At 46.7% G+C, this 22,924-nt stretch overlaps 1 protein-coding gene across 1 annotated transcript in view; it reads left to right on the forward strand.

Moving 5' to 3' along the window:
• The window catches only part of LOC311139281 (kinesin-like protein KIF13A), a gene marked incomplete at its 5' end in the record, with an annotated part of 125,731 nt that overhangs the window by 90,302 nt on the left and 12,505 nt on the right, over nucleotides 1-22,924 (forward strand). The window contains 7 exons of the mRNA XM_084174167.1: nucleotides 4,509-4,608; nucleotides 7,865-7,991; nucleotides 8,133-8,188; nucleotides 8,536-8,660; nucleotides 8,987-9,163; nucleotides 11,047-11,139; nucleotides 22,059-22,211. Of these exons, the coding sequence (XP_084030293.1) occupies nucleotides 4,509-4,608; nucleotides 7,865-7,991; nucleotides 8,133-8,188; nucleotides 8,536-8,660; nucleotides 8,987-9,163; nucleotides 11,047-11,139; nucleotides 22,059-22,211 (831 nt within the window). The remainder of the gene's footprint in view (nucleotides 1-4,508; nucleotides 4,609-7,864; nucleotides 7,992-8,132; nucleotides 8,189-8,535; nucleotides 8,661-8,986; nucleotides 9,164-11,046; nucleotides 11,140-22,058; nucleotides 22,212-22,924) is intronic.

The following is a 22,924-nucleotide window of genomic DNA, read 5'->3' on the forward strand; positions in this document are numbered from 1 at the left end:
GAGACAGGAGACTAGAGGAGTAGGGGTGAGAGACAGGAGACTATAGGAGTAGGGGATGGGAGACAGGAGACTAGAGGAGTAGGGGGTGGGAGACAGGAGACTAGAGGAGTAGGGGTGAGAGACAGGAGACTATAGGAGTAGGGGATGGGAGACAGGAGACTAGAGGAGTAGGGGGTGGGAGACAGGAGACTAGAGGAGTAGGGTGTGGGAGACAGGAGACTAGAGGAGTAGGGGGTGGGAGGCAGGAGACTAGAGGAGTAGGGGATGGGAGACAGGAGACTAGAGGAGTAGGGGATGGGAGGCAGGAGACTAGAGGAGTAGGGGGTGGGAGACAGGAGACTAGAGGAGTAGGGGGTGGGAGACAGGAGACTAGAGGAGTAGGGGGTGGGAGACAGGAGACTAGAGGAGTAGGGGGTGGGAGACAGGAGACTAGAGGAGTAGGGGGTGGGAGACAGGAGACTAGAGGAGTAGGGGGTGGGAGACAGGAGACTAGAGGAGTAGGGGGTGGGAGACAGGAGACTAGAGGAGTAGGGTGTGGGAGACAGGAGACTAGAGGAGTAGGGGGTGGGAGGCAGGAGACTAGAGGAGTAGGGGATGGGAGACAGGAGACTAAAGGAGTAGGGGATGGGAGGCAGGAGACTAGAGGAGTAGGGGGTGGGAGACAGGAGACTAGAGGAGTAGGGGGTGGGAGACAGGAGACTAGAGGAGTAGGGGGTGGGAGACAGGAGACTAGAGGAGTAGGGGGTGGGAGACAGGAGACTAGAGGAGTAGGGGGTGGGAGACAGGAGACTAGAGGAGTAGGGGGTGGGAGACAGGAGACTAGAGAAGTAGGGGGTGGGAGACAGGAGACTAGAGGAGTAGGGGGTGGGAGACAGGAGACTAGAGGAGTAGGGGGTGGGAGACAGGAGACTAGAGGAGTAAGGGGTGGGAGACTAGAGGAGTAGGGGGTGGGAGACAGGAGACTAGAGGAGTAGGGGGTGGGAGACAGGAGACTAGAGGAGTAGGGGGTGGGAGACAGGAGACTAGAGGAGTAGGGGGTGGGAGACTAGAGGAGTAGGGGGTGGGAGACAGGAGACTAGAGGAGTAGGGGGTGGGAGACAGGAGACTAGAGGAGTAGGGGGTGGGAGACAGGAGACTAGAGGAGTAGGGGGTGGGAGACAGGAGATTAGAGGAGTAGGGGGTGGGAGACTAGAGGAGTAGGGGGTGGGAGACAGGAGACTAGAGAAGTAGGGGGTGGGAGACTAGAGGAGTAGGGGGTGGGAGACAGGAGATTAGAGGAGTAGGGGGTGGGAGACAGGAGACTAGAGGAGTAGGGGGTGGGAGACTAGAGGAGTAGGGGGTGGGAGACTAGAGGAGTAGGGGGTGGGAGACAGGAGATTAGAGGAGTAGGGGGTGGGAGACAGGAGACTAGAGGAGTAGGGGGTGGGAGACTAGAGGAGTAGGGGGTGGGAGACAGGAGATTAGAGGAGTAGGGGGTGGGAGACAGGAGACTAGAGGAGTAGGGGGTGGGAGACTAGAGGAGTAGGGGGTGGGAGACAGGAGACTAGAGGAGTAGGGGGTGGGAGACTAGAGGAGTAGGGGGTGGGAGACAGGAGACTAGAGGAGTAGGGGGTGGGAGACTAGAGGAGTAGGGGGTGGGAGACAGGAGACTAGATCTAGATCACTGAGTTTTCCCTGGTCAGGTCTAGTGGTCAGGACAAACCCCTGGTCCTAGGTCCGGCCTCACAGAGTGGAACATGATTGGGTAATGTTGTGCACTTTTGGAGGAGAACTCTTGTCTCCAAGCACATTGTTGGACATGGATGGCACTGGTCTACAGTGAGGGAAAAAAGTATTTGATCCCCTGCTGATTTTGAACGTTTGCCCACTGACAAAGAAATGATCAGTCTATAATTTTAATGGTAGGTTTATTTGAACAGTGAGAGACAGAATAACAATAAAAAAATCCAGAAAAACGCATATCAAAAATGTTATGAATTGATTTGCATTTTAATGAGGGAAATAAGTATTTGACCCCCTCTCAATCAGAAAGATTTCTGGCTCCCAGGTCCCAGGTGTCTTTTATACAGGTAACGAGCTGAGATTAGGAGCACACTCTTAAAGGGAGTGCTCCTGATCTCAGTTTGTTACCTGTATAAAAGACAACTGTCCACAGAAGCAATCAATCAATCAGATTCCAAACTCTCCACCATGGCCAAGACCAAAGAGCTCTCCAAGAATGTCAGGGACAAGATTGTAGACCTACACAAGGCTGGAATGGGCTACAAGACCATCGCCAAGCAGCTTGGTGAGAAGGTGACAACAGTTGGTGCGATTATTCGCAAATGGAAGAAACACAAAAGAACTGTCAATCTCCCTCGGCCTGGGGCTCCATGCAAGATCTCACCTCGTGGAGTTGCAATGATCATGAGAACGGTGAGGAATCAGCTCAGAACTACACGGGAGGATCTTGTCAATGATCTCAAGGCAGCTGGGACCATAGTCACCAAGAAAACAATTGGTAACACACTACGCCGTGAAGGACTGAAATCCTGCAGCTCCCGCAAGGTCCCCCTGCTCGAGAAAGCACATATACAGGCCCTTCTGAAGTTTGCCAATGAACATCTGAATGATTCAGAGGAGAACTGGGTGAAAGTGTTGTGGTCAGATGAGACCAAATCGAGCTCTTTGGCATCAACTCAACTCGCCGTGTTTGGAGGAGGAGGAATGCTGCCTATGACCCCAAGAACACCATCCCCACCGTCAAACATGGAGGTGGAAACATTATGCTTTGGGGGTGTTTTTCTGCTAAGGGGACAGGACAACTTGGACGGGGCCATGTACCATCAAATCTTGGGTGAGAACCTCCTTCCCTCAGCTAGGGCATTGAAAATGGGTCGTGGATGGTTATTCCAGCATGACAATGACCCAAAACACACGGCCAAGGCAACAAAGGAGTGGCTCAAGAAGAAGCACATTAAGGTCCTGGAGTGGCCTAGCCAGTCTCCAGACCTTAATCCCATAGAAAATCTGTGGAGGGAGCTGAAGGTTCGAGTTGCCAAACGTCAGGCTCGAAACCTTAATGACTTGGAGAAGATCTGCAAAGAGGAGTGGGACAAAATCCCTCCTGAGATGTGTGCAAACCTGGTGGCCAACTACAAGAAACGTCTGACCTCTGTGATTGCCAACAAGGGTTTTGCCACCAAGTACTGTCATGTTTTGCAGAGGGGTCAAATACTTATTTCCCTCATTAAAATGCAAATCAATTTATAACATTTTTGACATGCGTTTTTCTGGATTTTTTTGTTTTTATTCTGTCTCTCACTGTTCAAATAAACCTACCATTAAAATTATAGACTGACCATGTCTTTGTCAGTGGGCAAACGTACAAAATCAGCAGGGGATCAAATACTTTTTTTTCCCTCACTGTAAATAAATAATGTCAGCCAACCAAAGAAAACAATTAGAAAACCTTTTTAAGGCAGCACGCCAGGCCCAGATAGATCACTCATATTCTGGCTTTCTTTCCTCCCACTCGGCAGTGCCCTGGTGTCTGTCTGTCGTCTGTCTGTGTGTGGTCCAGTCTGTCCCTCGGTCCCTCAGGTTAAACCAACACACACTAACCTCCGTCCTGTCTGCTTCTCAACCTGCTACTCAAGAGCTGCTGCAGGAGACATGTTGTGCCTCACCTCACTCAATCACATGACCAACGCATGGCTGCATCGATGCATGACTCGTTTTGCATGACAGGGGAGTTGAGTTCACTTTCAGTTCCACAGAGGTTGTTTCACTTTGGTTGACTGAAAACCACCAATTGGAATGGGTCAGTGTTTCTGTATGTTGGTCTCCCCGTGTAATCAGGTAGGACATGGAACAGAGTGTTGGTCTCCCCATGTAATCAGGTAGGACATGAAACAGTGGGTGTGTCTCTGTGTTCCAGAGGATGGGCCTGAGCAGGCCAGTGTAGTACAGACTCACTGATCATCACCGTTTTATTTTTCAACTTACCATTAAGTCATCCATATTTATTATTTATAAAGATTGGTGAATCCGTGCAGTGTTTTGCTCAGGCCCATCCTTTCCAATGTGTGTGTGTGTGTGTGTGTGTGTGTGTGTGTGTGTGTGTGTGTGTGTGTGTGTGTGTGTGTGTGTGAGAGAGAGAAATCAGGAATGGGGGTGGAGTGTGCATGTGTGTGGTCGTGATCATGCTGGGTGGGTAGTTTGATCATGGTAATGTAATCTTTTAATCAGGCAACAGTACATTAAAGGCTCAGAGCCTGGGAGCCATTCCATTTCCTGATAGCGGTTGGGACTTTTTTCAATACACTTTGAGAAAGAGGATTAACTTTGACTTGGCTTTTAGGGCCTCACACTGTGGCTTCTCACGGTGGTCATGTGGGGTCGACTGGGGTAAAGGAAGTATGAATCTGCCGTTGGCGCCCATTCAAATCAGCCCAAATGTGACCTGACTGAACGTCCTGTAATGCTGCAGCCCACTGACAGTGATACTGTCTTCTCTTGGCCTGTAGGAGGAGGATCTGAACTGTGTGAGGGAGCGCTGGTCTGAGGCCCTCATCAAACGACAAGGGTACCTGGACGAACAGATCAACAAGATCATCAACAAACAGGGTGAGTCCCAGGCCTGACTATACAGCTATACTCTGGACCTGGATCTGTCCTTTCAATTACTTTAGTTGTGCTTGATTTAGCTTATTCAGCATTCTTGGTGGGCAGGTTTTTCCCTTTTGGGACTTGGTTTCTGTTACACTCTTCCTCCTCACACTCCTTCCTTTATCACTCCCCCCCTCCTCTCTCTCTCTGTCTCTCTCTCTCAATTCAATTTCAATTTCAATTTAAGGGCTTTATTGGCATGGGAAACGTATGTTAACATTGCCAAAGCAAGTGAAGTAGATAGTAAACAAAGGTGAAATAAACAATAAATATTAACAGTAAACATTACACTCAGAAGTTTCAAAAGAATAAAGACATTTCAAATGTCATATTATGTATATATACAGTGTTGTAACAATGTGCAAATAGTTAAAGTACAAATGGGAAAATAAATAAACATAAATATGGGTTGTATTTACAATGGTGTTTGTTCTTCACTGGTTGCCCTTTTCTTGTGGCAACAGGTCACAAATCTTGCAGCTGTGATGGCACACTGTGGTTTTTCACCCAGTAGATAAGGGAGTTTATCAAAATTGGGTTTGTTTTCGAATTCTTTGTGGATCGCTGTAATCTGAGGGAAATATGTGTCTCTAATATGGTCATACATTTGGCAGGAGGTTAGGAAGTGCAGCTCAGTTTCCACCTCATTTTGTGGGCAGTGTGCACATAGCCTGTCTTCTCTTGAGAGCCAGGTCTGCCTACGGCGGCCTTTCTCAATAGCAAGGCTATGCTCACTGAGTCTGTACATAGTCAAAGCTTTCCTTAAGTTTGGGTCAGTCACAGTGGTCAGGTATTCTGCCACTGTGTACTCTCTGTTTAGGGCCAAATAGCATTCTAGTTTGCTCTGTTTATTTGTTTGTTCTTTCCAATGTGTCAAGTAATTCTCTTTTTGTTTTCTCATGATTTGGTTGGGTCTAATTGTGTTGTTGTTGTTGTTGTTGTCCTGGGGCTGTGTGGGGTCTGTTTGTGTTTGTGAACAGAGCCCCAGGACAAGCTTACTTAGGGGACTCTTCTCCAAGTTCATCTCTCTGTAGGTGATGGCTTTGTTATGGAAGGTTTGGGAATCGCTTCCTTTTAAGTGGTTATAGAATTTAACGGCTCTTTTCTGGATTTTGATAATTAGCGGGTATTGGCCTAATTCTGCTCTGCATGCATTATTTGGTGTTTTACGTTGTACACGGAGGATATTTTTGCAGAATTCTGCATGCAGAGTCTCAATTTGGTGTTTGTCCCATTTTGTGAATTCTTGGTTGGTGAGCGGACCCCAGACCTCAGAACCATAAAGGGCAATGGGTTCTATAACTGATTCAAGTATTTTTAGCCAGATCCTAATTGGTATGTCAAATTTTATGTTCCTTTTGATGGCATAGAAGGCCCTTCTTGCCTTGTCTCTCAGATCGTTCACAGCTTTGTGGAAGTTACCTGTGGCGCTGATGTTTAGGCCGAGGTATGTATAGTTTTTTGTGTGCTCTAGGGCAACGGTGTCTAGATGGAATTTGTATTTGTGGTCCTGGCAACTGGACCTTTTTTGGAACACCATTATTTTTGTCTTACTGAGATTTACTGTCAGGGCCCAGGTCTGACAGAATCTGTGCAGAAGATCTAGGTGCTGCTGTAGGCCCTCCTTGGTTGGTGACAGAAGCACCAGATCATCAGCAAACAGAAGACATTTGACTTCAGATTCTAGTAGGGTGAGGCCGGGTGCTGCAGACTGTTCTAGTGCCCTCGCCAATTCGTTGATATATATGTTGAAGAGGGTGGGGCTTAAACTGCATCCCTGTCTCACCCCACGGCCCTGTGGAAAGAAATGTGTGTGTTTTTTGCCAATTTTAACCGCACACTTGTTGTTTGTGTACATGGATTTTATAATGTCGTATGTTTTTCCCCCAACCCCACTTTCCATCAATTTGTATAGCAGACCCTCATGCCAAATTGAGTCAAAAGCTTTTTTGAAATCAACAAAGCATGAGAAGACTTTGCCTTTGTTTTGGTTTGTTTGTTTGTCAATTAGGGTGTGCAGGGTGAATACGTGGTCTGTCGTACGGTAATTTGGTAAAAAGCCAATTTGACATTTGCTCAGTACATTGTTTTCACTGAGGAAATGAACTAGTCTGCTGTTAATGATAATGCAGAGGATTTTCCCAAGGTTGCTGTTGACGCATATCCCACGGTAGTTATTGGGGTCAAATTTGTCTCCACTTTTGTGGATTGGGGTGATCAGTCCTTGGTTCCAAATATTGGGGAAGATGCCAGAGATAAGGATGATGTTAAAGAGTTTAAGTATAGCCAATTGAAATTTGTGGTCTGTATATTTTATCATTTCATTGAGGATACCATCAACACCACAGGACTTTTTGGGTTGGAGGGTTTGTATTTTGTCCTGTAGTTCATTCAATGTAATTGGAGAATCCAGTGGGTTCTGGTAGTCTTTAATAGTTGATTCTAAGATTTGCATTTGATCATGTATATTTTTTTGCTGTTTGTTCTCTGTTATATGGCCAAAAAGGTTGGAGAAGTGGTTTACCCATACATCTCCGTTTTGGATAGATAGCTCTTCGTGTTGTTGTTTGTTTAGTGTTTTCCAATTTTCCCAGAAGTGGTTAGAGTCTATGGATTCTTCAATTACATTGAGCTGATTTCTGACATGCTGTTCCTTCTTTTTCCGTAGTGTATTTCTGTATTGTTTTAGTGATTCACCATAGTGAATCTCTCTCTGTGTCTCTGTCTCTCTCTCTGTCTCTCTCTCTCTCTCTGTCTCTCTCTCTGTCTCTCTCTCTCTGTCTCTCTCTCTCTCTCTCTGTCTCTCTCTCTCTCTGTCTCTCTCTCTCTCTCTCTCTGTCTCTCTCTGTCTCTGTCTCTCTCTCTGTCTCTCTCTCTCTCTCTGTCTCTCTCTCTGTCTCTCTCTCTGTCTCTCTCTCTCTCTCTCTGTCTCTCTCTCTCTCTGTCTCTCTCTCTCTCTCTCTTCTCTCTCTCTCTCTCTCTCTCTCTCTCTCTCTCTCTCTCTCTCTCTCTCTCTCTCTCTCTCTCTCTCTCTCTCTCTCTCTCTCTCTCTCTCTCTCTCTCTCTCTCTGTCTCTCTCTCTCTCTCTCTCTCTGTCTCTCTCTCTCTCTCTCTCTCTGTCTCTCTCTCTCTCTCTCTCGCTCTGTCTCTCTCTCTGTCTCTCTCTCTCTGTCTTTCTCTCTCTCTCTCTCTGTCTCTCTCTCTCTCTCTCCAGAGAAGTCAGAGGAGGACATGGAGAGGGAGGCCAGGCTGGTGGAACAGTGGGTAGGGCTGACTGAGGAGAGGAACGCTGTACTGGTGCCCGCGCCTGGCAGTGGTATACCTGGTGCCCCTGCCCACTGGTAAGTCTGATGGTCATTCTTTAATACACCGAATGAAATAATCACTGAATGTATGTCTGCTTTTATACATTACACAACCTTAGAGTTTGGCTCTCTGTAGTACTGCCTTTGACCCTGTGTTCTACTGTGTCACTGTTGCAGCGCTCCCTCTGCTGGGATGGAAGCTCACATCCCTGTCCTCTTCCTGGACTTGAATGGTAAGGCCTGGAATCACCTTAATAGTGACATTAAACCACTTTACCTCTGACCCAGTGGTATTCAAACTTTTTCAGCGGGGACCCCATTTTTTCCCCCATTTTTTTTTGCGACCTTACCCCACCCCAAATCTAATGACACAACCTTAAAATCGATACATTTCAATTTTTACATCAACAAATAACCTTCTATTCATGCATTTTAATCTCTCATTAAAAGGAAAATAAATATATACAGAAATTTGAATGTTGTCCTATACCGCTCTCTTAATTTTTTGTTCATACATTTTTTTAATAATTGGCGACCCCACTGCAGACCCTCTCTCTGTGTGTCTCTGTCACCTCTGCAGCAGACAACCTGACAGTGAATGAACAGTTAACAGGACCCAACGCTGCCGGGGTTAACTCTATCCTGCCCAAGGAGCATGGCAGCCAATTCTTCTACCTGCCCATCATCAGACACAGTGATGACGAGGTAGAGTACTGTGTGTGTGTGTGTGTGTGTGTGTGTGTGTGTGTGTGTGTGTGTGTGTGTGTGTGTGTGTGTGTGTGTGTGTGTGTGTTTGTGTGCACATGCACTGGCCACTTCCCGTTTTCCCGAAATCCCGGTTGGAAGATTCTCGGAGGAAATACGCAGGAAACCCGGGAGTCCTCCAATCAGGATTTCTGGAAAACCTGGGAATAATTTTGGGAAACTTACCAGAATTTTGTAACCCTAAGAATAATAGTTGTGAGTGTTTTCCCACCATGCAGTACAGCATGTAACTAACTCCTGTCTGTCATTTGTCCTCCTGCCACCAGGTGTCAGCGGTGTGCTCCTGGGACTCATCCATCCACGACTCTGTGCACCTGAACCGCGTGACGTCACCCAACGAGCGTATCTACGTGATCATTAAAGCCACGGTGCAGCTCAGCCACCCTGCCACCATGGAACTGGTGGTCCGAAAGAGGATCTCTGTCAACATCTACAACAAACAGGTCAGCACTGACTGGACTGGAGACACACACACACACAGACTGACTGACAGACATCTGTCAACATCTACAACAAACAGGTCTGCACTGACTGGACTGGAGACACACACACACACAGACTGACTGACATACATCTGTCAACATCTACAACAAACAGGTCTGCACTGACTGGACTGGAGACACACACACACACAGACTGACTGACAGACATCTGTCAACATCTACAACAAACAGGTCAGCACTGACTGGACTGGAGACACACAAACACACAGACTGACTGACAGACATCTGTCAACATCTACAACAAACAGGTCTGCACTGACTGGACTGGAGACACACACACACACAGACTGACTGACAGACATCTGTCAACATCTACAACAAACAGGTCTGCACTGACTGGACTGGAGACACACACACACACAGACTGACTGACAGACATCTGTCAACATCTACAACAAACAGGTCTGCATTGACTGGACTGGAGACACACACACACACAGACTGACTGACAGACATCTGTCAACATCTACAACAAACAGGTCAGCACTGACTGGACTGGAGACACACACACACAGACTGACTGACAGACATCTGTCAACATCTACAACAAACAGGTCTGCACTGACTGGACTGGAGACACACACACACAGACTGACTGACAGACATCTGTCAACATCTACAACAAACAGGTCTGCACTGACTGGACTGGAGACACACACACACACAGACTGACTGACAGACATCTGTCAACATCTACAACAAACAGGTCTGCACTGACTGGACTGGAGACACACACACACACAGACTGACTGACAGACATCTGTCAACATCTACAACAAACAGGTCAGCACTGACTGGACTGGAGACACACACACACACAGACTGACAGACAAACATCTGTCAACATCTACAACAAACAGGTCTGCACTGACTGGACTGGAGACACACACACACACAGACTGACTGACAGACATCTGTCAACATCTACAACAAACAGGTCAGCACTGACTGGACTGGAGACACACACACAGACTGACTGACAGATATCTGTCAACATCTACAACAAACAGGTCTGCACTGACTGGACTGGAGACACACACACACACAGACTGACTGACAGACATCTGTCAACATCTACAACAAACAGGTCTGCACTGACTGGACTGGAGACACACACACACACAGACTGACTGACAGACATCTGTCAACATCTACAACAAACAGGTCTGCACTGACTGGACTGGAGACACACACACACACAGACTGACTGACAGACATCTGTCAACATCTACAACAAACAGGTCAGCACTGACTGGACTGGAGACACACACACACACAGACTGACAGACAAACATCTGTCAACATCTACAACAAACAGGTCTGCACTGACTGGACTGGAGACACACACACACACAGACTGACTGACAGACATCTGTCAACATCTACAACAAACAGGTCTGCATTGACTGGACTGGAGACACACACAGACTGACTGACAGACATCTGTCAACATCTACAACAAACAGGTCAGCACTGACTGGACTGGAGACACACACACAGACTGACAGACAAACATCTGTCAACATCTACAACAAACAGGTCAGCACTGACTGGAACGGTCTGGTGCCTACTGACATGGCTGACAGCACATTAAGCCCGACCCAGATGAAGCCTAGTCCTGGACTAAAAGGCATGCTAGGACTAGGTTTCACCTCTGTCCGGGAATCTGGCCCTGTAACTCTCTCTGTCTGGCAGCCTGTGACTCAGTGTGCAGAACAGAAAGGCTTTCATGAGGATGCCATAACATATTGTATATTTTAATGTCTCGTCTGTGATGTACTGTGCTCAGTACTGATCCACCATGTTGTTTTTCTCTGCCATAGAGCTTCACCCAGAGTCTGAAGAGGAGGATGTCCTTGAAGAACACGCTGTACTCCTGTGGAGTCACTTATGAGATTCTGTCTAATATACCAAAGGTAAACAACTTCACTGTTACTGTGTTCAATATAGTAGATAATGTGTCCAAAATGGACTAGTAACCAAATAAAGTTAGAAACTATTTGTATTTCATTTTTGGTATCCAGGGATAATGGTACATTAAAGGTCTTGTTGATAAAAATTTTTGAAGGAGTGGGGGAGTCCCACTTGTCACATGTTTTTGGTTTATTGGATAGTTCTAATTGATATCAAATCAAAGGTTATGTGTCACATGCTTCGTAGACAACAGGTGTAGACTAACAGTGAAATGCTTAATTACGGGTCCTTTTCAACAATGCAGAGAGAAATATTATTACATTTTTTAAACATTTGAATTAGTGACATGAGGAATAAATACACAGTGAATAACGAACAACAATAATGAGTAAAAATAACGTGTCTATATACAGGAAGTAGAAAATAACATGGCTATATACAGGGAGTAGAAACTAACATGTCTATATACAGGGAGTAGAAAATAACATGGCTATATACAGGAAGTAGAAAATAACATGGCTATATACAGGAAGTAGAAAATAACATGTCTATATACAGGAAGTAGAAAATAACATGGCTATATACAGGAAGTAGAAAATAACATGTCTATATACAGGGAGTAGAAAATAACATGGCTATATACAGGAAGTAGAAAAGAACATGTCTATATACAGAGAGTAGAAAATAACATGGCTATATACAGGAAGTAGAAAATAACATGTCTATATACAGGGAGTAGAAAATAACATGTCTATATACAGAGAGTAGAAAATAACATGTCTATATACAGGAAGTAGAAAATAACATGTCTATATACAGGGAGTAGAAAATAACATGTCTATATACAGAGAGTAGAAAATAACATGGCTATATACAGGGAGTAGAAAATAACATGTCTATATACAGGGAGTAGAAAATAACATGTCTATATACAGGGAGTAGAAAATAACATGTCTATATACAGGAAGTAGAAAATAACATGTCTATATACAGGAAGTAGAAAATAACATGTCTATATACAGGAAGTACCAGTACCGAGTTGATGTGCATTACATATTATGTTATTAGTCGTGTGTACGGGATCCGCATGGTATACAGTGAGGGAAAAAAGTATTTGATCCCCTGCTGATTTTGAACGTTTGCCCACTGACAAAGAAATGATCAGTCTATAATTTTAATGGTAGGTTTATTTGAACAGTGAGAGACAGAATAACAATAAAAAAATCCAGAAAAACGCATATCAAAAATGTTATAAATTGATTTGCATTTTAATGAGGGAAATAAGTATTTGACCCCCTCTCAATCAGAAAGATTTCTGGCTCCCAGGTGTCTTTTATACAGGTAACGAGCTGAGATTAGGAGCACACTCTTAAAGGGAGTGCTCCTAATCTCAGTTTGTTACCTGTATAAAAGACACCTGTCCACAGAAGCAATCAATCAATCAGATTCCAAACTCTCCACCATGGCCAAGACCAAAGAGCTCTCCAAGAATGTCAGGGACAAGATTGTAGACCTACACAAGGCTGGAATGGGCTACAAGACCATCGCCAAGCAGCTTGGTGAGAAGGTGACAACAGTTGGTGCGATTATTCGCAAATGGAAGAAACACAAAAGAACTGTCAATCTCCCTCGGCCTGGGGCTCCATGCAAGATCTCACCTCGTGGAGTTGCAATGATCATGAGAACGGTGAGGAATCAACCCAGAACTACACGGGAGGATCTTGTCAATGATCTCAAGGCAGCTGGGACCATAGTCACCAAGAAAACAATTGGTAACACACTACGCCGTGAAGGACTGAAATCCTGCAGCGCCCGCAAGGTCCCCCTGCTCAAGAAAGCACATATACAGGCCCTTCTGAAGTTTGCCAATGAACATCTGAATGATTCAGAGGAGAACTGGGTGAAAGTGTTGTGGTCAGATGAGACCAAAATCGAGCTCTTTGGCATCAAATCAACTCGCCGTGTTTGGAGGAGGAGGAATGCTGCCTATGACCCCAAGAACACAATCCCCACCGTCAAACATGGAGGTGGAAACATTATGCTTTGGGGGTGTTTTTCTGCTAAGGGGACAGGACAACTTCACCCCATCAAAGGGTGTAATCCTTATTGTAATCATATTGTGTTGTATTGTAATGTAATCATATTGTGTTGTATTGTAATATGATAATATTGTGTTGTATTGTAATGTAATCATATTGTGTTGTATTGTAATGTAATCATATTGTGTTGTTGTCACGGTTCAGACAGACGACCAGAGGACCACAATTGCGTCACACCAGAAAGTTTATTAAAACTTAAGGGAAAAGGGAAGTAGGGAGTGAATGAAGGCTCCAGGGGTAACAGGGATCCCGTCCAATGTGCTGGGTCTGTGCCCCCCCCAGTGGCAGCGATGCGTCCTATGAAGCCGGTGGTGGGTGGTCCAGAAGTCCTGGGGGGGGGAGACACAGACACAACAGGGCGGAATGAAACCAGGCAGCAGTACAGTTCAAGGGAAATCCAAAATACGTAGTAGCAAGGCAGAAGGCTGGTCAGAGTTACCGGGATTGAAGAGTAGTCAGGAGTCGTAATGGCAGAAGCAGGTCTGGATCTCCTGGGACAGAAGAGTATCCAAAAATCAGGCAGGTCCGGGGTCACAAAACCAGGGTGAGCCAGAAGCGCGAGCAAACAGGTTCCGGGTGTGAGCTTTGCAGACGATCTGACACCGGAGAGCTGAAAGACAGGGCCTTAAATACTGGGAGAGGTAGTGGGTAATGCAGCGCAGCTGGCAGAGTAATTAGAGCAGAGCAGAGCAGGGACAGGTGGAGCTAGTTAGGCTGAGTAGAGAGAGTGGTGAGCAGAGTGGAAGAAAATTAAGGTGGTAACCCGGTGGAGTGAGAGGCTCATGACAGAACCCCCCCCCCAAGGGACGGCCCCAGAAGTCCCAAGAGCAACACCACGCCGGGCGGGAGGAGGGGAGCCGGAGGAGGGCTAGAACTCCTCCGAACGGTCCGAGTGAACGTCCTCATCCTCGGAGGAAGCCGGAGGGCCGTGGTCGGGAGATGGGACAGGTCCCGAGACAGGATCAGGCACAGGACAGGAAGCCGAGCGGGCAGGACGGTTAGGGACCCCTCTGGGGCGGCCCCTACGGATTGCAGGTTGATCAGGATGCCGTTGGTGGAAAGCGGTGATGAGAGTCCTATCCACAATCCGACTAGCTGGCACCCAGGTCCTTTCCTCAGGTCCATAGCCCTCCCAGTCAATGAGGTACTGGAGACCCCTACCCCTCCGTCTGGACCGAAGCAGGCGGCGGACGGTGTAAACCAGACCACCATCGACGAGCCGTGGAGGAGGAGGACAAGGCGCAGCAGGGACCAGCGGACTCTCATGGATGGGCTTAATCTTAGACACATGGAAAGTGGGGTGCACCCTCAGGGAATTAGGCAGTTGGAGCCGGACAGCAGTTGGGCTAATCACTCTTATGATAGGGAATGGGCCAATGAACCGAGGTGCCAGCTTCTGCGACTCCACCCTGAGTGGCAGGTTCTTCGATGACAACCACACCCTTTGACCAACATGGTAGGTGGGAGCAGGAATTCTCCGACGGTTGGCCCCGGTAGTGTAGCTGGCAACGGATCTGAGGAGTGTGGCTCGGGCTTGTGACCAGGTGCGGCGACATCGACGGGCAAAAGCAAGTGCAGATGGGCAAGTAACCTCCTCTTCCTGGCTGGCAAATAGAGGAGGCTGGTATCCATAAACACATTGGAAAGGGGACATACCGATGGCAGAGCAGGTCAGAGAATTGTGTGCGTACTCCACCCATGTCAATTGCTGCGACCAGGAGTGGGGGTTGCGTGAAGTCATGCATCGCAGTGCCTTCTCGAGCTCCTGATTAGCCCGCTCTGACTGCCCATTGGATTGGGGATGGAATCCGGAAGTCAGACTGACTGTGGCTCCCAGCAGGTGACAGAACTCCTTCCAAAAAGCGGAGGAGAATTGTGGACCACGGTCAGAAACTACATCCTTTGGCAGTCCGTGGATCCGGAAGACGTGTTCCAGGACCACCTGGGCGGTCTCCTTGGCGGTTGGGAGCTTGGGGAGGGGAATGAAGTGTGCCATCTTGCTGAAACGGTCAACTATGGTGAGAATGACGGTCATGCCACTTGAAGGGGGCAGCCCCGTGACAAAGTCAAGGGCGATGTGAGACCAGGGACGTCTGGGCACAGGCAGGGGCTGCAGCAATCCGGCTGGGGGCTGGCAGGACGACTTGTGTTGGTTGCAGATGGGGCAGGCTTGGACGAATTCCCGTACATCCTTCCTCAGAGAGGGCCACCAGAACCTCTGGGCGAGCAGGTTGTAAGTGCGGGTGGAGCCAGGGTGACAAGCTAGGCGGGAGTCATGTCCCCACTGAACGACCTGGGACCTCAGGTCTTCGGGGACAAAAAGGCGGTCAGCTGGGCAAGTGCTGGGACCTGGCTGGTTACGGAGAGCCTCCAGCACCTGTTCTTCAACAGCCCAGGTCAGAGCTGCAACGATGCAGGGACTTGGCAGAATCGACACAGGGTCCTTGGAGGGGGTGTCATCCTTCTGGAATTGACGGGAGAGGGCGTCTGGCTTGGTGTTGCGTGATCCAGGCCGGTATGACAGAGTGAAATTAAACCTGGTGAAGAACAGGGCCCAGCGGGACTGCCTGGAGTTCAACCGTTTGGCCGTGCGGATGTACTCCAAGTTCTTATGATCGGTCCAAACGAGAAATGGAATGGTGGACCCCTCCAGCCAGTGACGCCACTCCTCCAAGGCAAGCTTCACAGCCAGCAGCTCACGGTTCCCTATGTCGTAATTGCACTCAGAGGGGGACAACCGACGTGAGAAAAAGGCACAGGGATGGAGCTTCCTATCCTCCGCAGCCCACTGAGAAATCACAGCACCAACTCCCACATCCGAGGCGTCCACCTCCACAATGAATTGCCGGTCCACATCAGGCATCTGGAGGATGGGAGCGGAGGTGAACCTCACCTTGAGGGTACTGAAGGCTTTGTCGGCTGCTGGGGTCCAGGTGAAGGGTTGCTTGGTGCTGGTTAGAGCAGTGAGAGGGGCAGCAACGGTACTGTAGTTCCGGATAAACTTTCTATAGAAGTTAGCAAACCCCAGAAACTGTTGCAGCTTCTTTCTGTTCTCCGGAACTGGCCATGAAGTGACTGCTGATACTTTGGCAGGATCCATTTGGATACTTCCCTCTGCCACTATGTACCCCAGGAAGGCCACTGTCTTGACGTGAAACTCACATTTCTCTGCCTTGGCGTAGAGGGAATTCTCCAGAAGACGATGAAGGACTTGCTGGACATGGCGGGTGTGTTCAGACAGGTTTCTGGAGTAGATTAAGATGTCATCCAGGTAAACGAAGACAAACTTGTTTAACATGTCCCGCAGTACATCATTCACTAGAGCCTGGAACACAGCAGGAGCATTGGTGAGGCCAAAAGGCATAACCAGATACTCGTAGTGGCCTGTTGGTGTATTGAATGCGGTTTTCCATTCATCTCCCTCCCGGATCCGCACTAGGTGGTAAGCGTTTCTGAGATCCAACTTGGTAAAAACAGTGGCTCCCTGGAGCAACTCAAAAGCAGAGGTGAGCAGAGGCAGAGGGTAACGGTTCTTCACTGTGATGTCGTTGAGTCCCCTGTAGTCGATGCAGGGGCGAAGAGATCCGTCCTTCTTCCCCACAAAGAAGAAGCCAGCACCAGCAGGAGATGAAGATGAACGGATTAATCCTGCGGACAGAGAGCCATTGATGTAGTCCTCCATGGACTTTCTTTCAGGAGCAGACAACGAATAAAGACGACCCTTTGGAGGGGCTGTTCCAGGGAGGAGGTCGATGGCACAGTCGTACGGTCGGTGAGGGGGCAGAGATGTGGCTCTTGCTTTGTTAAACACCTCTCTGAGACCATGGTAGCATTCTGGGACATTGGAGAGGTCAGGAGCGGAGTTAGTAGGTACTGGCCGAGGGGGTAGTGCGGCAGCAAGCAGGCAGGTTCGGTGGCAGTCCTCTCCCCACTCCCTGATCACCCCGGTCACCCAGTCGAGCTGAGGGTTGTGCCGGCGGAGCCATGGGTAACCCAGGATGAGGGGTTGGCCTGGAGAGGGGAGCAGGTGAAACTGGATAGTTTCTTGATGGTTTCCGGACAGACCCATCGAGACCGGGGCCGTGACATGAGTGACCGATCCGAGTAAGTGTCCGTCCAGTGCCCGGGCAGGAATAGGAGGTGTCAAACGGAGGTTCTCCAGTCCCAGTTGGCGTGCCAGCTTGATGTCCATTATGTTGGCTTCGGCGCCAGAATCCACCAGAGCAGCCAGGGTGTGAGTTGAGTCAGAGAGGCGGAGGTGAACTTGCAGCAGGGGTTTGCGGTCGGAGGACTGGATGGTCATTGAACTCAACCGGACTCCCCCTATGCCCGGTGAGCTTCGGCCCTTTAAAGGGCAGGTTACCACACGATGTCCATCACCTCCACAATAGAGGCAGAGGTTTGAGGTGAAGCGGCGCTGGCGCTCTGCAGGAGTGAGAGAGGCTCGCCCAATCTCCATAGGCTCAGACTGATCAAGCTGACCTGGGTGAGTGGCAGTAGATGACAGGAGCCCAGTCGGATCTCTCCGAATGCCGGTAGTAGGTGGACCTTGGCGCCCCCTCTCACGACGACGGGTCTGTATCCTTCTGTCGATCCTGACAGTCAGTGCGATGGCTTCATCAAGAGTGGAAGGCAGTTCATGGGAGACCAACTCGTCCTTGATATAGTCAGCCAAACTATGGAAGAACGCGTCCACCAACGATGGTGTGTTCCAAGAACTTCGTCTAGCCAGGGTTCGGAAGTCGATGGAATGGTCTGCGACTGTACGTCTGCCTTGTCGAATACTGAACAGTTCACGAGACGCTTCTGCGGTTGGTGAATCCAGGTCAAACACCTTCAGCATCTCCTCAGCAAACAGGTCGAAGGTTGCACATGCGGGGGTTTGACGTTCGAACTCTGCTGTTCCCCAGAGTCGAGCTCGGCCCGTCAGGTGAGTGATGGCATACCCAACTCTAGCCCCCTCCGTGGCGAAGGTCCTTGGCTGCAAGGAGAACTGAAGTCGGCAGCTAGTCAGGAATGGCCGGACCTGGGTTGAATCGCCGTTGAACCGCTCGGGGTTTCCAATCTTGGGTTCCGGAGCAGCGGCTGCAATGACCGGGGCAGGTAACTCGGGGGCAGGGCTGGTGGGCAGACTGGCTGGGGTAAGGTTGGTGAGGAGTTGAATGATCATGGCGAGTTGTTGTTGCTGCTGCTGGAACTGCTGCTCATGCTCATCGGTTTCCATGTCGGGGAAAGTGTGCGCTGAGTCCATAATGGTCAGATCGTACTGTCACGGTTCAGACAGACGACCAGAGGACCACAATTGCGTCACACCAGAAAGTTTATTAAAACTTAAGGGAAAAGGGAAGTAGGGAGTGAATGAAGGCTCCAGGGGTAACAGGGATCCCGTCCAATGTGCTGGGTCTGTGCCCCCCCCAGTGGCAGCGATGCGTCCTATGAAGCCGGTGGTGGGTGGTCCAGAAGTCCTGGGGGGGGGAAGACACAGACACAACAGGGCGGAATGAAACCAGGCAGCAGTACAGTTCAAGGGAAATCCAAAATACGTAGTAGCAAGGCAGAAGGCTGGTCAGAGTTACCGGGATTGAAGAGTAGTCAGGAGTCGTAATGGCAGAAGCAGGTCTGGATCTCCTGGGACAGAAGAGTATCCAAAAATCAGGCAGGTCCGGGGTCACAAAACCAGGGTGAGCCAGAAGCGCGAGCAAACAGGTTCCGGGTGTGAGCTTTGCAGACGATCTGACACCGGAGAGCTGAAAGACAGGGCCTTAAATACTGGGAGAGGTAGTGGGTAATGCAGCGCAGCTGGCAGAGTAATTAGAGCAGAGCAGAGCAGGGACAGGTGGAGCTAGTTAGGCTGAGTAGAGAGAGTGGTGAGCAGAGTGGAAGAAAATTAAGGTGGTAACCCGGTGGAGTGAGAGGCTCATGACAGTTGTATTGTAATGTAATCATATTGTGTTGTATTGTAATATAATAATATTGTGTTGTATTGTAATGTAATCATATTGTGTTGTATTGTAATGTAATCATATTGTGTTGTATTGTAATGTAATCATATTGTGTTGTATTGTAATGTAATCATATTGTGTTGTATTGTAATATAATAATATTGTGTTGTATTGTAATGTAATCATATTGTGTTGTATTGTAATATAATAATATTGTGTTGTATTGTAATGTAATCATATTGTGTTGTATTGTAATGTAATCATATTGTGTTGTATTGTAATTAGGGCTGTCAAAAATAGCGCGTTAACGACGTTAATTAGTTGTTTGCTGTTAATTACGTCAATTTTTTTAACGCATTTCACGCATGCGCAGTGTGACAAATTATTCAGGTCAGGAAAGTGGTTGGGAGCTAGAGGCGAGATGGAGCAAGGTGAGCAAAGTGGGCCTATTGACGGATTCAAATATAAAAAGAATGATGATGGTACAGTTAACAAGTACAAGGTTATTTGCAAGATTTGTAAGAAGGAGTTTCAATTTCACCGGAGCTGTTCAAGCTTGAAGTACCATGTCAACGCCAAACATGCGTTTGCTGGGCCGTCAGATTCTGTCATCGCAGCCCTGGACAATCAGGAGCACAAACTCGTTTTGCCGACCGCAGCAGAGTGGGATAAACTGCAGAGGCTGGAGACACTTCTAGAGCCATGCAGGTAAATCAGTCTGTAACTTATCAAATAACATCGCTTTGATTATTTTCTGGAATGAATTAAACCAAGTCAAATATCAATAACATGTATCTATGTAAAAAATAATGATGATGATAATAATAATAATAATAATAATAATAATAATATGTTGATAACCACTGTTCTAATAATACACTGTCTCTGTGTGCATGTGTGTGTTTGTGTGCGTAGGTATGTAACTGAGCTCCTGGGTGGAGAGGCCTATGTCTCCTGTTCTGTGGTACTACCTTCTCTCTGCCACTTGCGTCTCAAGATGGAAGCCTGTGATGAGGACCCTGCATATGTGGTGAGATTCAAGACCAAGTTCAAGGAGGACCTAGCATCCCGTCAAGAACAGCTCAACAATGCATGGCTCCAGATTGCTACAGTTTTGGATCCTCGTTTCAAAGACTTGAAATGCCTGCCCAAGACAGACAGGGAAGAGGTGTGGACCACACTTGAAGGGATGCTGCAACAAGAATCACCCAGAAGGTCTTTACAGACACATGATGATGGGCCACCCAGGAAGAAAATCAGCCTTCTGCAAATGGGCTCAGATTCAGAATCAGAAGATGAAGAGGTCCAACCTGCCATACAGAGGTACAGAGCAGAGCCCACCATTAAATTGGAGGACTGCCCCTTGAGGTGGTGGGCATCTCATTCAGGAGCCCATGAGAAGCTGGCCTCACTAGCTCACAAATATCTAGCCACTCCTGCAACCACTGTTCCCTGTGAACGACTTTTCTCAGTTGCAGGTCACATTGTGAACAAGAAAAGGTCAGCTTTACTTTCAGAAAATGTGAACAAGTTAGTTTGCCTCAGCAACTGGCTGAAAGATGATGAAGCTCAGTAGATTTGAAAGGTGATGTTCAAACAAAAAGACCAGTTTCAGTGCAACATGTTATAGTAGTTAGCAACTGGATTTTTGAGCAACTGGATTAAAGAATGGAGGAAAAGGTAAAATATTGTTCTTTGGTTTGATTTAAAAGTTTTATTGAAAATGTTTTTTTCCACAGATGACTCAAATTGTGCAAAAATGTGGTAGGTCACTGTTATGATTTGACTACATTTATTGCTTTCTGTTCAATTGAATACTGTAAATTGTACATCCTGGTTAAGAGGAATGCCAAAGAGGAAGTGATGGAACATTACAAAGACAAATATTATGGTGTGTAGTATGTTTCAGCTTGATTTAAAACACCATTATTTGGCTGTGTTAATAAACAGACATAATATGAAAATTATGTATCTGTGTCCTGTTATTTATCTTTTGGTATGCATTTCAGAAAAAAAATGGTTAGGATTCAGGTGTAATTGCAAATAGTGATTAATCATGATTAATCCACTGAAAATTCTGATTAATTTGATTAAAAATTTTAATCATTTGACAGCCCTAATTGTAATATAATAATATTGTGTTGTATTGTAATGTAATCATATTGTGTTGTATTGTAATGTAATCATATTGTGTTGTATTGTAATGTAATCATATTGTGTTGTATTGTAATATAATAATATTGTGTTGTATTGTAATGTAATCATATTGTGTTGTATTGTAATGTAATCATATTGTGTTGTATTGTAATGTAATCATATTGTGTTGTATTGTAATGTAATCATATTGTGTTGTATTGTAATATAATAATATTGTGTTGTATTGTAATGTAATCATATTGTGTTGTATTGTAATATAATAATATTGTGTTGTATTGTAATGTAATCATATTGTGTTGTATTGTAATGTAATCATATTGTATTGTAATGTAATCATATTGTGTTGTATTGTAATGTAATCATATTGTGTTGTATTGTAATATAATAATATTGTGTTGTATTGTAATGTAATCATATTGTGTTGTATTGTAATGTAATAATATTGTGTTGTATTGTAATGTAATAATATTGTGTTGTATTGTAATGTAATAATATTGTGTTGTATTGTAATTTAATAATATTGTGTTGTATTGTAATATAATAATATTGTATTGTAATATAATAATATTGTGATATAGTAATATTGTGTTGTATTGTAATGTAATCATATTGTGTTGTATTGTAATGTAATAATATTGTGTTGTATTGTAATATAATAATATTGTGTTGTATTGTAATGTAATAATATTGTGTTGTATTGTAATATAATAATATTGTGTCCAGGCGTCTGAGGAGCCTGAGGAGAGAGAGACCCTGGCCCTGATGGCAGCGAGGGGAGACGGAGAGGACAGTCAGGATGGACAGACATATATAGAGCAGTACACCAGGGGAGTTCTGGAGGTGGAGAATATACTGAGCCTGGAGAGACTCAGACAGGTACCCTACACACTACACCCTACACACTACACACTACACACTACACACTATACACACAGGGGAGTTCTGGAGGTGGAGAATATACTGAGCCTGGAGAGACTCAGACAGGTACCCCACACACTACACACTACACACTACACACTACACCCTACACACACAGGGGAGTTCTGGAGGTGGAGAATATACTGAGCCTGGAGAGACTCAGACAGGTACCCCACACACTACACACTACACACTACACACTACACCCTACACACACAGGGGAGTTCTGGAGGTGGAGAATATACTGAGCCTGGAGAGACTCAGACAGGTACCCTACACACTACACACTACACCCTACACACTACACACTATACACTACACACACTACACACTATACACTACACACACTACACACTACACACACAGGGGGGTTCTGGAGGTGGAGAATATACTGAGCCTGGAGAGACTCAGACAGGTACCCTACACACTACACACTACACCCTACACACTACACACTACACACACAGGGGAGTTCTGGAGGTGGAGAATATACTGAGCCTGGAGAGACTCAGACAGGTACCCTACACACTACACACTACACACTACACACTACACACTATACACTACACACACTACACACTACACACTATACACTATACACTACACACTACACACTACACACTACACACTACACACTACACACACTACACACACAGGGGAGTTCTGGAGGT

This window comes from Coregonus lavaretus (genome assembly GCF_964263955.1).
Source record: "Coregonus lavaretus genome assembly, chromosome: 13".
Taxonomy (NCBI): domain Eukaryota; kingdom Metazoa; phylum Chordata; class Actinopteri; order Salmoniformes; family Salmonidae; genus Coregonus; species Coregonus lavaretus.